We start from the raw sequence: 17,554 nt of genomic DNA, 5'->3' as shown, positions 1-17,554 counted from the left end.
GGTCCCGCCCCGCCCCGCCGCGTCTTTGGCCTTTGTTTCACCTCATGCTGTCCCGGCAATGCCAGTAGTTGGTCTTGAGCCGCTTGATTCTGGTGTGGCACTGCTCGGCGGTGCGGGCGAAGCCGTGGACGGACAGCTTTTCCGATATTTCGCTGAAAATGTGAACGTTGGGCGGGAAGCCTTTCGCGCTCTGCTGGATCTGAAGACAGATCAAAGGTCAAGCGTCAATAACACGTCAACACACTTCTCAATGTCAAATTGTGTGGGAATCGATAAGAGTCCAAAGGAGGGCTGTCAAATGATTTAAAAAAATTAATAAAAAATCTTCGAATTTTCATTCATTATGATTAAACATATTATTAAATTTTTTTGCCCGCCATATTTGAAGAACACTTATGTATAAATTCTTTCTACATTTATTACAATTTCAATTATTACACACCACAATTGCAAAAAGATTAGTAATGCTAATTTACACATTTGCACCTTTTTTTAAATGTTAAAATAACCAATTTAATAAATGTTGTTTTATTTTAAAAGGGACTTGCATAATTAGTGTTTCAAAGAATTTTATTTGTCTTAATATTTTTGGATGTGTTTATACTTAAACATGTTCTTGTTTCGTACCAAAAAAAAAGAAGAAGAAATAATCGTTTGAATAATGGTAATATCAATTATTGCCAAAAATAATCTTGATGATTCGCTGTGTTGTGGAATTTTCAGTAGTTAGGCGAGATCAATAAAACAAATTGTCTTTTGTTTTGTTTTTTTAATATTTGAAGCTCCAAATATGCACAAGTCTTACAAAGCAGCCCATAAAAGACATCATGGGAAGATTCGTATGCAGCCTGGTTAGGTTTAGGAGGAGAGCGGTCTAAAAACAAAGAAGTCCTTCTTCTTCTTCTTCTTCTTGTGTTTTGAGCAGGTTTATCTGTCAAGGTCGAACTGTTGCAACTTCATGTACAAGAAGCAAAATGCAGCTCTCCACAATCAGGTATCAACATGTTATGCCGATACATGCTAAATTGCTAAATCATTATTTTCCCGTAACAGCCGTCAAGCTAAAGGATCATCTGCGGTCAAAATGAATAGTGTCTATAACAATACATAATTCATGTGATATTTCTTGGGGGGGAATTAATCAACGAGTTAGCGCTTTCACTTTGGCAGCACTAGCAAAAAGTTACCTGTGATTCTCCCCAGAGCTCCAGAAGGATGACGGTCTCTTTGTCAGCCCAGGGGACTTTCTTGCGGTCATCCTGGAGGCTGACAAAAGACACTGAGGGCGCACAGGAAAGAAGAACATCAGCTCCCTCTAGTGGTAGGTGAAATAATCACTGAACTTGAAGCACATTGACATGTCAAATGTTCGGACTGTTTGTTTTCAAAAAATTTTTTGGGGAGGATTTGGAACGTTTTGTTGGAGCGTATTTGTTCGTACCGACATCCTGAATGGAGCACGAGGGCGAGTCATTGTCGTCGGTCTCCGCTGACGTCTCGTTCAGTTGCGGGGTCGCTCGGTGTTCTTTCAATAAGAACCTGGCCAGCTCGTTGTAAAACTTGCACTGAACTTGCTCCAGGCCTTTCATGCTGCAGAAACAGAAGAAAAGAAGTCAGCCCAGAACCCAAAAAACCAGCGGCATCTCTTCCTCCTACTTGTTTTCGTAGCACTGCCGGAAACTGGACTTGAGCCTTTTCAGCCTCGTCTGGCACTGCTCCGGCGTCCTGGAGAAGCCCTGCGTGCTCATCTTGGTGGAGATGATGGGGAACATGTGCATGGTTCGGTTCGTTCCTCTCAGCTCCTGCTGCATCTTCTCTTGGCCCCACGTGGTGATGAGCGCCAACGTCTCCGGCTCCGTCCACGGCACATTTCGAGTTCCTTTAAACACGGTGGCAAATCCAGATGCACAAAGTCAAAACCCCTGCCACGGTTTGGCCTTAGCCCCTGACGCTAGCTAGCTAGCATCAATGGCTACGGACCTGGATTTGCTCATTGTATCAGGGATGTGATTTGACCAAAGTGAAATTATCTGAAAATTTAGCCGGATTTATGCATGATTGACTAAGATCGTCTCTCTAACTGCATACATCAAGACAGTCAACATATTGAAAGCTGAAAAGTGCAAACATGCAGCATTCATTTGAGTTTGTGTCAATGATTAACCATGTCAAATATTTATGGCCATTTTTATTACGTTATAATATTTTCGAAAATTTGATTTCGATTCATTTGAAACGTTTACCACCGACCTCAAAATTCACGACTGGATCACGTCTCTCGATTACCGCTTCCGATTGTGATGTCAATAAGGGATGGAGGCCGTAAAGTTTTGGAGTTTTCGTTTGGGCAGCGAAACTTCCAGCGATGGAATAATTTGTTGTTCTTGACTGGAGTTCTTTCACGTGTTTTTTGCTCTTTGCGTGACTTTCGAGAGCTTTGAAACCTCTCGCACCATCGTCAACGGTATCGCGGCACCAAATGCAAAGCGCTTTCCCGGCACGATCGATCTTCCGAATAAAGTCACTCAACAAATTCGTCACAGTCTTCTTTCCAACATTTGTAGATATATCCTTCTCGAACCGGTCCCATCGAAACTTGTTTTTTACGATCTTGTCCATTTCCTTAACTCGCGGAGCATCTTTGCGTTCGATCACGGACATCTTTCTTTTAAACACCTGGCAAAAAACGTCTGCGAAATGAACAATGGCATACGCCTATGCCTTTATAACAAGCGCGTTTATTGGTCAACACGGAGACTTCGGCCAATCGCAAGATCCGTTTCATTTCAGTTACGGAAACACTCAAATGGAACGCTGTCGAGAGACGAAATCGAATTTTTTACCACTTAAAAAAATTGTAACATTTTATTTTTGGAGATAAAAAAAAGTGGAATTCCGCGAATTAGCAGAAAAATCACATCCCTGTTGTATGTGTGTGTGTTTTTATTTGGGTGACAAAATGGTGGCATCGTACCCATTTCCTGACTGGCCTGTCCCACAATCTGCAAGTCCTCCTCGCCGTCCCGGGACTCGTCGTCGTCGATGACCTCGTCAACGTCGTAGGTCAAGTCGGGCGCGGCGGACGAGGCCGGCGAGCCCAGAACCCGCTTCATGTGCTCGTAAAACGTGTGCTCCACTCGGGAGGTGCCTCTGAGGAAGACGGCGCTTCAGTTGCGGTGAGAAGGAACACAAAGCGCGGGCGGGCGGGCGAGCGGCAGGAAGGCCGGACTAACTTATTCTGCCGGAAGCCTTTCTTGAGGCGCTTGATGCGCGTCTGGCACTGCTCCACCGTCCTCTTGAAGCCCCGCTCGGCCATTTTGTGGGCGATCTGGACGTAAATGTGGCGGTTCTTCAGGCAGCCCTTCAAGGCCCGCTGCACCGCGTCGTTCCCCCAAATGTCCAGCAGGTTGAGCGTCTCCTCCTCCGTCCACGGAAGCTTGGCGTCGCTCGTGGAAGCCACGGGGCTTTCGTGAGCATCTAAACGCCACCAGACAAAAAGAGCGTTTGAAAAAAACATTTTCCTCACAAAAATAAGTGAGCCCAAAACACAAACCTGTGTAATCCCCCCATATGGAGATGAGGGGAGATTCACCGGAATTCTCATCATCCATCGAGGACTCCCTGCAAAGGTCAAAAGACACTCATGTATGATTTCACATGCAGGATTGCGGACAGCAAAAGGTTCCCTTACAAGAATGACGTCACTTCCATCCGCTGCTTTGCGGGCGTGTCCACGCCCCCACTCAGCCTCCTCTTTCGGAGCACCCGCCCCCCTCTGATGCTTTGCCTGAGCTCACCGACCGCCAGGACGTCGCACTGGGACTCGGGCTCGTTGGACGTAGTGAGGTCGATGGTTTCGTCGCAGGAATTTCTGGCCTCGTGGGAAAATTCCCGCGGCCTCCTGCTCGCCGTCTCCGACGCGCTCGTGTCGGCGGGCGCGTCGGGGCGGGCGCGCTGCTCCGAGGGCCTCGCGTCTCGGTGAGCGGGCAGGTAGGAGGTAGCGTCCGTGGCGGCTTTGGTCCCGGGAGGGAGGGACATGGAGGTGAGGATGCAGTCGTCCATGGGTAATAGCCTCGGATCTGCGCGAGAACACCGAGGCGCACACGACTGATCAAAGGACGACCCACAAAAGACGAGCGACGCTGTCAAATTCAAGAAAGAACCAAAATGGCGTATAAATGCCGTCTTTCATAAACCGCCAAAAGGCTTCAACAAAGATCAAAGCGATGCCTGATTTTTATCGAGCCATTTCTTCGGCTGCTGTTCGTGTTCGTTTAACGGCGTTTTCCGTCTTAAACGAGTTATTTTCGATACAAGGTCATTTTGTTCATATTTTAGAGTGTCTGGATTGGATCGACACGATTTCCATTCGTCAGACTTTTTGGAATGGACTCATCTCAAAAACTGTACTTCTCAGTGGTGTTAATTTTTCTGCCATTTTTACATTTTGTCTCAGTTTTAGTCTCGTGTCAATCGCGCTTGTTCGTTCTTATCATAGTTAGTCATCCTCATCCTGTTTTTATTTAGTCCATTAGTTGACTATAAATCTAACATTTTAGTCCAAGAAAACGTGATTTTATTTGTTAGGGTCAGTTAGTCTAGTCTAGTTTTCGTTGACACAATTATTTTTGTTTAATAACAACAATAAGCTTAACTAACTAAAACGTACTGCGGCAATCAATCGCTTCCATAAATCCGACCAGCGTTATTTCCCGCCAAACAAAGCAACGTGAACTACGAAGACTACGATACTTTGCACCGCTGAGCCAATAGGAGTGCATTGTTATGTAGAAAAATACTATATTGTGAGCATTTTTTTTTTTCATTTACAGCATCGCGAGCCATTTTAAATATCGCCAAAACCCACAATGTCGTGATCATTCTCGCATCGTATTCGCAACGCTTCCCTGTCGTGTGATCACCTTTCTCCTCAAAATGGCCAAGGTTTCTGTGGTGTTCAAGTAGAGCCTTCATGTCGGCTGGCGGGAAAAAGGATTGTAAACAGTCGCTGAGGAAGGCCGGAGCGTCTCCGAGCAAAGCTGCCAGCTGGCGGGAGAGGACACAAACGCACAATCATCAACATACCGAGGACAACCCGGACACGTGCAAAAATAACGACGGCGCCGACGACAAAGGACCTGCCGTAGAAAACATACGCTGGCAACCGCAACATTAAAAGTACACCGGCAGAGAGTGTTGATGCTGAAAAACGGCACCTGTGTGAAGTCGGGGACCGGGAGCAGCTCCTCCAGTCGGGATATGAACTCCCACACCAGCATCTCCAGCGCCGCGTGGTACTTTGGCCCAAAATACACAGGAAAGATCTCCTACGATAAAAAACGGGAGAAAATGGCTTCCGTGCTCCGCAAATTCCAGGAGGCGGAAGACAAGCGCGCACGGTCTCACCTCAAAGAAGTACTTCCTCTCCACCGGATCCTCCAGCAAGGAGTGCACCAGCTCCACAAAGTTCACCTCCGACTCCTCCACCAGGTCGATGGTACTCTTTTGTCAACACACAACACAAAATGGCGTTGAGGCAGGCCGGGAAAAATCTAAGCGAGGCTTTTCTTGACCGTGCTTTATTCACATGGTGATCCTTGGCGGTGCTGACGGGAGCTTTGATTCTGTCCAGATGGGGCTGCACGGTCCGCATGTCCGCCGGCTGCTCACCTCGACACAACTCCAGAACCAGCTGAAGCCACACACCCGCAAAAAACCCACCCAACCATTTTCACGTGGCCGCGTTTGAAAAAGAAAGTGCCGAGCGACGTTTTTATTACTGACCCTGGCCCGGAGTCCCAAAGTGAGCTGAGCCCGCTGGCTGTAGCTCATGAGCTCGGGGACCAGCTCCGTCACCATGGTAACGAACTCCTCCAGCATGCCGTAGTGGTCCACCAGTCCCTGCTGCACGACACGCCACATCGCAGCTGACAGCAGCTGCAAGGGCGGGGCCAGGAGGCGGAGGTAATGCACGGGGAGGTCGTTCGCTGGAACAGACAACCAGAAAAAAAAAAAAAGATATGTTTCATTGGTTTATGGACCTTGCAACAAAACAAAACTATCATGTGCCGCTGTTGCGGTCTTGTTAACTGACAGAGCAGAAGAGAGTTTGACGTTGATACGAGTGGTCGGCAAAGAATCACAGTTCAGTTGGAGTTCACTTTTCGGTATATTTAATTGTTTGGTTGAAAACTTTTTCTGAGGTACAATTTTCATTTGACTTTACAACACATTTGAATGGAATCATAATTCAAATCGCTTGCTTTTTATCGTTGTCCCTAAAACTGTATGGATGTTAAAACTGTACCTACTGCATTACTATGCGCACTCATTGACAAATGTTTCACTTCAGTTATTTTAGCACGAGCAGAATATTTGTATTTTATCCCTCGGTGAAATTTTACATAAATGGATGGATGTCTTGCAACCTTCAGCTGAGCAATCATTAATGTGGTTTTGACGTCATGTCAATTTCCATCCTCGTTGCCAGAAGTTGATGTTTAGTTGTTGCACCTGATTTAGTTCTCAATTCAAAGTGTGCAATAAAGTGACATTGAGTTTGAAATATTCTAATTGGATTTGATGACAACATGGGAGGAGCTTATTTGCTGTATCAAAACAAAACATCGCCTCACACACATGGAGAGGCAATTTTGTCTTTTATCCCTTCTTCGTGACTCATTTAAACAGTTTTTTTTTTTACTCCTCTATTAGCATCCTAGCTAGCGACCACAATAATTCATCCGCACCCGCTTCACCCGCAGGCCCTCGCGCATTGGCTCACATGGCAACAACATCCATCCTATAATATGTCGTCGACCGCTCAAGGGTCAGCTGATCAGATAGATAATAGTGGCCACCAGAGCAGCACGATGATGCTAAACTGCAACGGCTCACATGCTAATTCGTGATGTGCATTAGCAAGCACACACACACGCGCGCGCGCGCGCACAAGGCGGAACGTGAACGCATCGTGATTGTCACCTCGTTACCCGCGAGCTCTCTGGCGGCTGACAAAGCTAACACATGAAACCGTTTTGTTGGCTTTTCTGTTTCTTTTTCCCCCCCGTAACATGAAAGACGACGCACCTCGAATGCTGCCATTTTCAGCTCCTCGTTTTATTTCCATTTAGCAGCTGACTGACAAAACCCGAGCAGAGCCCACCACTCGGGCTGGCAGGACGTCGAGAGGGGCCACAAAAAAGCGTGATAATAACCGCCGAACTCTGCCAGCTCGCTTCGTTAGCTGCCTTTGGTAGCCGGTAGCCGCTCCGGGCTCTTGTTTTTAGCCTGGCAAAAAGGGGGAGGAGAGGCGGAACGGAACAATGGTCGCTGGTCTCATCCGCCTCAGTCCAGATCACAGCAAACCCCCTTTCCTGGTTGGCTAACGAAGACCGGAACGAACCCGTTGTAGCGGCTTTATGACGCTAGATGGCGATACTGCATTTACTTTCACTTCCGGTCTGTGCCGACGTCAAACCTGACCTCGGGCGGATTTAGAACCAAACGTTTAAAAAAAAAAGTGTAACGGAAAAAAAAAACAGTATTACATGTATACACGTTTACATTCATTTTGATGTTTGAAAATCTGCTTGATGAAGCAAAGTGGTGACTCCGTGACGTCACTTTTATATACACTTCCGGTTTGTTGTGCTGGGCAGGCGTCACACTTGACCTCAACGTATGTAAAAATCAACAACAACGATACATTTCATTTACACCTTTTGAGTTGATTTCATTTGTGCTCTTATTTAAAACGTGCTATATGACGTAGGTGGCGACATCCCTTTTGCATTCTGTAAAGTTCTGATGGGAACTTTCACCGGTTCTTTGGTCTGTAACGTTCGCTATCTTAAATGTATGTAACCCTAAAATACTGTTATCGTCGCTACAATATTTATGTAGATTGCTCACCCTTCTGTACATGTATTGTCCCTATAGTTTGTAGTTTTCAATACAGTTTGGAAAAAATGACTGATAATAATGATTATGATATTCACACACATTAAGTTTGTCTCCCGCCAAACCCCAAGTGCTTTAAATATAAATATAAAAAGGATGGACCTGAATCCAACATTTATAAACATTTCCAGTCATTGTTAATAATAATAGCAGCCTATTATTGCCATTTGCCAAAATGTAGTGTATACAATATTTTAAAACGAGAGAAACCATTTCCTCCTCTTCACCACCAGAGGGAGACATATACCGATTTAAAAAAAAAGATCAATCCCTAACTCGAACTGTGAACAAACACTGTTGCGAGTCCAGTGAATTTGGTACAGGTCAAACCTCCCATGAAACGCGCGAGTACAATGCTTTCCTAATTAGCAGCATCTCAGACTCAGAGTGTCTGTTTCCACCGACAGATTGGCTGAGCACTGGAGCAGATTGCGGGAAATCGCCTAATTAAGACGCGCCGCGCGCGCGCGCACGCACAAAAATTGCAGCTTTTGAATGATGGTTATTTGGCCTTTGTTGTGTAATTATAGCAAAGGAGGAAGGATGGGAGAGAGCGTTAGAGAGGATTACTGCAGATCAAATGTTCTGTTCAACCTCAATTAACTGCCCAGCGTGTTGAAATGTTTTTCTACATTACCTCGATAAATAATTAAGTTTGCAAGTACCCCTTTTGCAGCAGATGAGAAAGTCATGTTTGGGGATGAGGGCTGGAAATAAAAGTCTGCAGAAAAGATTTTCCCACGTTGGGTGAAAGTAATACGAAAGTAAAAGAATACTTTTACTAAGTAAACATTTAGTGCGTTCATTTTGAGTTAATTTGAAGTTCCTTTAACACTCCCACGTCTAAATTCACAGTAATAAATATAATAATAATAATAATAATGCATATATTTGTGGAGAGTGGGGTCAAGTTGTATTTTGCAATTTGAAAAATGTTACTTCATAGTTAGCTCTTAATATGAAAAGAAAAATGCACTGAGCTGCCACCAACGTCTTACTAATGCAATTATGCCATCTAGTGGCAGAAAATGACCTCAACACAAATCAATGCAACACTTGTTTTTTTACACTACAGTACAATTGTATGAATTATTATGAAATGACTAAAAGATGCGACCATATTTCTATTAGTTAATTTTTTTTTATCTACTTTTATTTTAAGAGTATGAAAACTTGCAAAACATATTTTATTGTACATTTAGAACAAATATAACATTTGCAATTAACTCATTGACTGGCAGCCATTTTGACATCCCGGCTGTCTTAATGGATTTTGACTTGATTTCGCAAGGCCCACAGAATATTCTGTTCTATTGCTATAAAAACATGGAAGCTACCAAAAGAAAGATTCAAGTCTCGTCTTTCATCAGGAAAAAAAGTATCTGTTTCCGTTTTGCAACAATTAGCATTCGAATATAGCGAAGTGTCATCATTATTCACAAATCTGTTTTTGCAACATGACCCCGGCAGATCTCGTATACTCTGCTGCCACCTGCTGGCCGTTTTTTTTGTAACAACTACCATTGCTTTAAACGACCTCTTCAGGCCAGAGGCTGCATCAAACCTTCAGTATGCTCTATAGCATAAAAACGTATAAATACGTTTTTGGGAGCATGACAATATGTAAAATCGAACGCGAGTTCATCATGAGTTAACTCTTGAAGTCAATACACTAATGAGCAGATTTCCCAAGATGCCAGGCTCGCTTTCACAACGCTGGCAAGGAGGCAGCACAGGATTCGCTCCTCCAGCCGGGACACGAGTGACATGGCGGCGTCGTCAAGTGCGCGTTGTCGTTTTTTTTATTTTTATTTTTTTATTTTTATTATTATTATTATTATTTTTTATTTAAAAAAAAAAAAAAAAAAGTGCGCGTTGTCGTAACGCGAATCACGTCGCCGAGTTCATTTACGGCACAAAGCAAAGGCGAGCGGCACGGACAGGCCGTCCTATCCCGGGAGGGGGGGCCAGCGGCCGGATCGGCGGCTAGTTGGTACGCGTGGGGGCGCAGACTTGGCACAGGACAGCGGACAGGTGCGAGGCTCAGCCAGCCAACGTCCCTTAACTTGCTCAAGTGCGTGCGTGCGTGCGGTAATGACTTTTTCCACTTTTGTGTACGCGCGCACGCGCGCGCGTGATGAGAGGCGGTTGTCGGGTGAAGGCGCTTGTCAGAAGTTATCTGCTCATCTCATCTCATCTCATCAGAGTCGCTCTGGCGGATTCCCTCGATGGCTCAACAGCCGCCGCCGTCAATCGGGCCGTCAACGGCAGCACAAATCGATGCCAATCTCCTTTTGCTTTTTATTTTTAGCTCAGCCCACGGGGTCTTTGATAAGGAGGTCTGGCAGCCCCCCCCCCCCCCCCCCTCGCACCTGCCTGAAATGAGCAGGAGCCCTCGCCACCTCGTTCTCGCGGCCCGTTGATGAGAGCTGATAAGAGACGAGATGGAGCTAAAAGCCGTCGGCTCCGAGGGGGCTTTTATGGCGGAGATTGATGAGCGGTCCGCTATTATTATTACATGCTATCAGGTCGGCACCTTGTTGTATTGTTTCGGCCCAGCTGTGATTGCAACTTTTCAACTTTTCAACTTTTATCCCAGCCAATGCACAAGCTTCAAATGTAGTCACATCTCATGTCGTCGGAGCAAAATTATTATTATTATTATTTTTTTTTTACACTTGTGTTGGAGTTATTTGTCACAGTATTGAATTAATAACGTGATGTGAACATCAAGCCGACAGCTGCACAAGTGGCCCATTTGGATTGGCGCTCACACGGCGCTTCATTCCGTGCATTTCCACAATGACATTTCATAACGTTTGATCCTCGTATGGAGGTAAATTTGGTGCAAAACTAACTTGTGCAAAAAATTTGTACCTGTAGAAAAAAGTCTAAATTTGTATCTGTAAAAGTCGTGATTTGTATCTGTAAAAAAAATGTGTGCCTGTAAAAAATTTTTTTGTGTCTGTAAAAGAAATTTGTACCTGTAAAAAAAAAATGTGTATGTGTAAAACAAATTTGTATCTGTAAAAACAAATTTGTACCTGTAAAAGTCATGATTTGTATCTGTACAAAAAAAAATTTGTACCTGTACAAAAAGTATAAATTTGTATCTGTAGAAATGACAACTTGTAGTCAAAGAAGTCGCCACTAGGAGTCACAAGTGGGTTTTCTGCTGCTGTTCTGTGACGTGAGTTTTGCCCCATTTGTCGCGCTACAAATGGAGCAAAACTAATTTGTACTTGTAGAGCGCCGTGATTTGTACTTGTAAAGAAGGGGGCGGGCTCTGGTGAATGAAGGGTTGTTTTGACCAATCAAGTGAGAAGGATTTGAGCGGATTGGAGCGCAACCTCATTGGTTTAGCGAACGACGGTGGCGGGACTCGCGGAAGGATACAAGCAGGACACATCGTCGCCAACCAACATACATATTAAGAATACTTCTTAATATGTATGTTGAGGAAGAATACTTCAGTCGACTGAAGTATTCTTCCTCAACATACATATTAAGAAGTATTCTTAATATGTATGTATGTATATATCCTCGCCCTCCAAAAAACTGTTCGCCGCCACACGGAAGGGAAGACACAAGCTGATGGGCGTCGACGCAGGACGAAAGCCGAGACCCTTTGGTGGAACGTGCGTGAAAATAAGAAATCATATTTTAAACTCCACAAAGCGTCTTTAAAGGGGACGTGAACATGAAACATTTCTTTGACGAAATGTGACCTCACGGGTCCAATCCAGCCATTAAACATCTCAGGGGCGGCCATTTTGCCACTTGCTGTCGACGGAAGATGACGTGACGACATAACGGCCAATCATTGGTCGTTGCCCGAGCGACTGTGACCAGAGGCAAAATGGCCGCCCTATGAGATGGATAAAAATGGCAACGCAATATTAACCAGAACACCATATTTAGACGACTGGGCTGCATAGAACATATTATTGTCCCAAAAAATAAAAATGGGGGTTGACTTCCACTTTGAGGAGAAACATTATATTGGACGATATGGATCTTTCTTTAAAATGATCTGTGATTGTTTTGGGGAAATTTTATGCATCACAAGTTGCCTACTAATGGTATCGTTGTCAGTGAGTCGGAGTACTTGTAGCGGATCGATCAAAAAAAAAAAAAAAAGGATATAAAACATCCCTAATAATATGAATGATTAAAAATGTAATTGCAGCTAAATGAATTATTTCCGAGGGGTGTCAATTGAAACTTTTCTTCTCATACTATGACGCCGATACCACGTTACGTCACATCTGGACGGAGGACAAGACTTTTGTTAGCCGACTGAAAATGATGCTTTGCACGAAAGATGGCAAATTCCTCTTGGGTGATGAGTGCGAGGATGGCGAACAAACACCAAATTTCACTCGCCCTCGTGTTCAGACGCAAACATCGCATCTTTCAAAGTGAAATGTGAGGCAAGACGGCGGGAAAATCTTCTGCTGCTCCAAAAAGTGTCACGTTTGAGGGAAACTTTGGCCATGTTGAAGGAAAGTGCGTTTCTGAACAATATTTGACATCTCAGCTCCAAGATGGAGTTACATTATCCAGTCTTGGTACTTGGTATCGGTGAGTACTCCAATGGAAATGTGCAGTATTGATACAAAAAGGCTTTTCAGTACGACGCAATCAATACTTCCCGTTTATTACGATCGTTGCCGCGACTTCACACTTTCAACTGCTTGCGATATTTTGCCTTCTTTTGGCGAACTATGAGAAAGAATGTGGTCTTCAGTTCTTCCTGGAAGACGAATGCGACCTTCAGGTGTTTGCAACATAAATAATCAGCATCGCGCCGCCAGCGCCAAGTCAACGGCAGGCGCACGCTAATTGCAGTCGCCGCGTCGGAAGGAAAACGCTTTGCTTTTGAAATGCTTTGAAAGGTGGCGAAGACCTTTTCCGCTGCTAATTAACGGCCAAGAAGAAGAAGAGTAGCGTGGGGGGGGGGGGGGGCACTGGTGTCAACTTGGAGGTGAGCGCGCAGGCCGCGGACTGTTGCGCAAACGGCGAGGTCACAAGTCCGACCGCGGTGACCCGGCGGCGGCCGGCAACATTTCGCACCCTCGCCTTCAACAGAGGAACTTTTTGGAACTTCATTCGACAACGCAATGGGGACAAAAGTCTTGGGACAGCGTTCAAGAAAGAGAAGCGGTTCAATTTGAACGAGCGTTCAGCCGTGATTCCATTTTGTTATTTCCATCCGTTTCTTTCTTTTGGCGTTAATGTTGCGGAATCTGCTTGTTACCATCAACATCAAGTCAACGAGTTCATCCTGACGAGATCCACGACGATGTTTCTGGATTTCTGGAATTCTCGTAAGGTCCCTCGTTAAAAGAATGGGAAAGGAGCAGCTTTGTGAATGAAGCGTTGGTTCTCCGTCTGGAATCGAATTTCGCGATGACCATTTGTGAAGAACGTCCAAAGAAAACCGCTTGGCGGCGCACGTCTGACCGTGAAGTCAGAAGAGAAGAATCTCTATTGGATGCGACTCACTTTTCCATTTCATCCCAAAGCTGCACGGATTCACTCGTTTTATGATACTCATCATTTACGATCCGTATTCCATGTTCAAAAGAATGCACTCGCCAAACGGTACTGTCCTCCAAAATGTGAAAATGTGGTGACATATGCAAGTTCAATACATAACGTAAAAAGGTTGCAGAGTTGAACAAGCCAAAATAGCATTTTTTGGTTTTTGAATTTGAAGACCACCAGATGGCGATATACGAACTCCGATATTGAATATCTGACTTTTCAACTCGCCAGGTGTCATTTTCAAGGCGTAATGGCAATTAGGAATTGATCATGAGAACACAATTTGTAAACGTATTCACCTCATTTGCATAAATCCTTCCATTCCATTCCACCTTGAAAATGACAAAACGTCAGAAATCCTCCCATTGACTTTATGGATTTGTTGTCGCTGTTGGATTTCCAAGTTGTGTCCCGTTTCTACATATTCCTCATCCTGTGAACAATACTTTAACCAGTTGTAGTTTCAGTTTGTCGACGACAATGACTGACCTCGGCGTGGGGCTTCGAGCTAGCTTAGCACTTAGCATCCCCCTGGTCGGTTCTCCCCGATATTGTGCTTCCTTCTCTTCTTGCCAGTTTTCCAAATACTTTGAAAGTAAAACGACGCCAAGACGAACGGATCCCCGCTCATCTTCCCGACTGCGTTTTGACCCCCGATACGGCATCGCATTTAATTGACTGCCCATCATTCTTGGCTGCAAGTTGTTTTGGCAAGAGCGGAGTCAAATTTTTCCCTCTTAATTGGATGTTTTTGTGGATGCCGGATTAATCAGCCGCTGGGCATTTAATGTTGTTTGGGCAGCTGAAAGGTAAGACAGCCAAGCCATTAACATATCATTAAAGAGTCCTAAGCACCGTAATTGCAGGCGGGATGCTGACACTTCAGTCTCATTAAGTGGACACGGCGATGGCGGCGGCGGCGGCGGCAGCTTTTTCTTTAGTGAGCTGTGGAAGAAACGCGCGCAAGTCAGCACACGGCTGTCACGACGGGACGTCCGCGGCTCACGCGCCTCCTGGCGGAGTACGTGAGCCAGCAGAACGGCTGCCGCGCTTTCAGGCCCGCAGACGTTATTAAGCCACGTTTGCGTGGCTCGTGAGTTATAGCAAAGTTTCTGGGAGGGGAAACGAGCAAAAAATGCTCGGCCGTCAGAGAGCGATTCATTAATATTGCTTACAATGACATTTTTTTAGTGTCATTGCACGGCGTGGAAAGAAAGTTAGCATTCTGGTGTACAAAAGAAAAAAGAGAAAAGAAAAAGCAACACTTCATCAAAATTAGGCAATATAATTTTGCTGCACAGGGAAAATATTACAAACAAATCAATATATTGATGACAAAAATGAAGGCATTTTTAAAGGCAGAATTGATGTCAGATTGTGAAGACGTGCTAGCGGTGGCAGAAAATATCAATATTGTAATGTATTGCTATCGAAACGGGATTCAACGTCGTATGATATAATTGGAATGTTGGGCTAATTATTGGGCAGGACGTTCGACGTCGATGTGCTTTTTGTGCATCACAACATTTCTCCCACGCTCGCGCGGCGTCATCGGCGACGTCGATGGGTCTCGTCCGTGTCAATATTTGACCATCTTTGTGCTTTAATTACGGATTCTGTGCACTCGCCTAAATTTCGGGGATTATCCAATTATCGCTTGCGTGCCGACAAACACGAGGGTCTCTTTGCCTTCCGGTAATTGGAATGAGGAGCTCGCACTCAAAGGAGACGCCGATCACTGAGAATTATTGAACAGAGGAGTTAGAAGAAAAAAAAAAGAGAGAGAGCGAGGGCGTGTGGTCTGCTTGTGGATTTCCTCTGATTTCATCAGAGAGGGAGAGAGAGAAAAAAAAAAAAGGATGGCGAGGGCGATTCCCCCGCAAACGGCGTCCAGCTGGCGGGTGTCGGCGAGCAAACAATCTTCTCAAGGCTTACGGCTTAACTTTGTAGGCCATCATGTCGGAATTCTTTATTGTTTAATGAGGCAGAAGTCGATTTCGTGTCATCGCGCCGACAGGCGGACCGAAATGCAGCTCGTCGTCGCCGTCTTAATAGCGCGGAATCAAACTTCCTGTGCGTGCTTCTGGTAATCAAGCAGCGGACCGCAGACGCACATGCCAGCGTTTGGGGGTGGGGGGGGAGGGGGGGGGGGCAAGTTTGAGTGACAAATGAAACAGGAGATATGCAGCAGGTTGAATAGGCTTTTGTTCATGTTTTATTGAACAGCGCTGACATTACAAACGGCAACAAATGAAGCAGAGAACACAAAAGAGCATTATTTATTACAGGCAAATCAAAGTGGCGCCTGCGGGGGGGGGGGGGGGGGGGGGGGTTGATATTGTACACAAACACATCACATGCCTTTGCATTTGTCACATGAAAATTCAATTTCCCCACCGCGCTTGTGGTTTGACGTCGAGGGTCACGTGACCTGGCGCCATTCCATCAAGCTTCATCACCCAAGGACCCGCGCCGCCTATTCGACACGCGGCGTACGCTTTTTGACATTTTCAACATGGAAAGCCGCGTCAGATCATAAGCGGCGAAAGCGCACGCAGCCGCAGGCCAAGCGGGAGGACATTTGCAATCAATCTCCTTTTGAAAGAAGACGCGCTCCTTCCCTTCCAAGACGGGCTCGCGTTCCCGCCTTTAAATTTCCCACAGATCCCCCCCCGCTCGTCCGGGATCGAAAAACCGCACCTCTCGGCTCTGCTTTGGAATTCTCTCAAGAGTCCCACGCGTATGAAAAAGAAACACCACGCAGGAGCGGGAACCGGAAGAATAAATTCAACCGATAATGCAAGCGAAAGAAACTTCCCATCCCGCCCACTGAATATTAGATCACAACAACTCGCAGTGCTGAATAAATCATTAAAACCCCAGCGGAGCATCGCTATTGCGATGTCTTCTCGAATATTAATCCAACCTTGCGTCGGTGCAAAAGTAATGTCACACGATCGGAAGCATGCGTCAAACCCGTGTAATATTCATGCATTCCTAATTCAGCCTTTTGGTTTACGACAACATCACGTTTAGGCTTTATTCAGATTGGCCTCGGGGGGCGTGGGGGGGGGGGGCACGAACAGACCGTTGACATTTAAAGCCAATCCCGTTGCGCCAAAGCGGACCCAACAGGAATGGGGTCATTTGAATTTTTCGCTTAATTGGTTGCAGGTGAACTCCGCTCAAGGGGAGCTTTCAGGGAATAAAATGGCAAAAGTACGTTTGCAGCAAAGCCTTTCCAATGCATTTGCATTTTTTAACTTTAATATCGGACATGTGATGTGTTGGTGGCCATTTTTCAACGTTTTGAAATCTCACCTCTGGTCTGCTTTTGTCATGAAAACTTTCCACTTCCTGATTGGAGGCAGAATTCGATATCAAAGTGCACGTCGGTAGAAAAGAAACAAATGATAAGTACTGCGAAACCAGATTGCCCCCCGTTTCCGACGCACGTTCACCGAACCCTTCTTTATTGAAAACACCAAACCCTTGTGGTTCGATTGAGGAAACCCCTGTGCTAAATATTTAGCACATGCTGCCCCCTATTGTCTTAATTGTGACGAGCACGGAGGGGAAAAAAATGCGCGTGACGAGAATGTTCGCCGCGTGATGTCGGCCGTCGCGCTGAGCGGTCACCGCGTGTTTAGTGGCTTCTGCTCCTACATGAACCCATCGACCATCACGTAGGAATAAAAAGCCATAAGACACAACAGCAATCTCGCAGGAGGGAAGAAGAGGCGAAGGTGGGGGTGGGGGGGGGGGGCTGAAGAAGCAGCGGCAAACAGGAGAGGCGTCGTGATTCGATTGGCTTGCGTTAGTACAAAGAATTGCAATAGTTCTGTTCCTGATGACTTGGTGTGTCGTTATTGGCCAGAGGTGGCACGCGCGGGTCCGGAAAGTAAAAACCCTGCCGCCGTTTTGGCACTACGTCGTTCTAAAATGTTTATTTAAATACCAAGTTACACAAAGATGATGCAAAACAAAAGCCCTCCCCCTCTTTTTTTCTTATAAAATGCCACCGGGACAGGACAAGAGAATT

At 45.5% G+C, this 17,554-nt stretch overlaps 1 protein-coding gene across 5 annotated transcripts in view; it reads right to left on the bottom strand.

Moving 5' to 3' along the window:
* The window catches only part of LOC147159100 (uncharacterized), a 61,358-nt gene that overhangs the window by 5,079 nt on the left and 38,725 nt on the right, over positions 1–17,554 (bottom strand). For 3 of the 5 annotated variants that reach the window (XM_086059811.1, XM_086059813.1, XM_086059812.1), the window contains 13 exons: positions 5,785–5,987; positions 5,588–5,692; positions 5,407–5,502; positions 5,217–5,327; positions 4,923–5,046; positions 3,692–4,079; positions 3,554–3,621; positions 3,234–3,477; positions 2,975–3,150; positions 1,657–1,879; positions 1,442–1,590; positions 1,188–1,279; positions 42–199 (listed from right to left, as the gene is read on the bottom strand). In XM_086059811.1, coding sequence (XP_085915937.1) covers positions 42–199; positions 1,188–1,279; positions 1,442–1,590; positions 1,657–1,879; positions 2,975–3,150; positions 3,234–3,477; positions 3,554–3,621; positions 3,692–4,079; positions 4,923–5,046; positions 5,217–5,327; positions 5,407–5,502; positions 5,588–5,692; positions 5,785–5,922 — 2,072 coding nt within the window. In that variant the 5' untranslated portion in view covers positions 5,923–5,987. Of the gene's footprint in view, positions 1–41; positions 200–1,187; positions 1,280–1,441; positions 1,591–1,656; positions 1,880–2,974; positions 3,151–3,233; positions 3,478–3,553; positions 3,622–3,691; positions 4,080–4,922; positions 5,047–5,216; positions 5,328–5,406; positions 5,503–5,587; positions 5,693–5,784; positions 5,988–7,089; positions 7,421–17,554 lie in introns of those variants that run through there. The other 2 variants (XM_086059809.1, XM_086059810.1) reach the window with 1 other exon arrangement.

Source organism: Leptonotus elevatus, chromosome 17 (assembly GCF_054856555.1).
Source record: "Leptonotus elevatus isolate MCC_2025b chromosome 17, RoL_Lele_1.0, whole genome shotgun sequence".
Classification (NCBI taxonomy): domain Eukaryota; kingdom Metazoa; phylum Chordata; class Actinopteri; order Syngnathiformes; family Syngnathidae; genus Leptonotus; species Leptonotus elevatus.
Note: the sequence above shows the minus strand (reverse complement) of the source record. Positions and strands in the feature narration are given on the sequence as shown.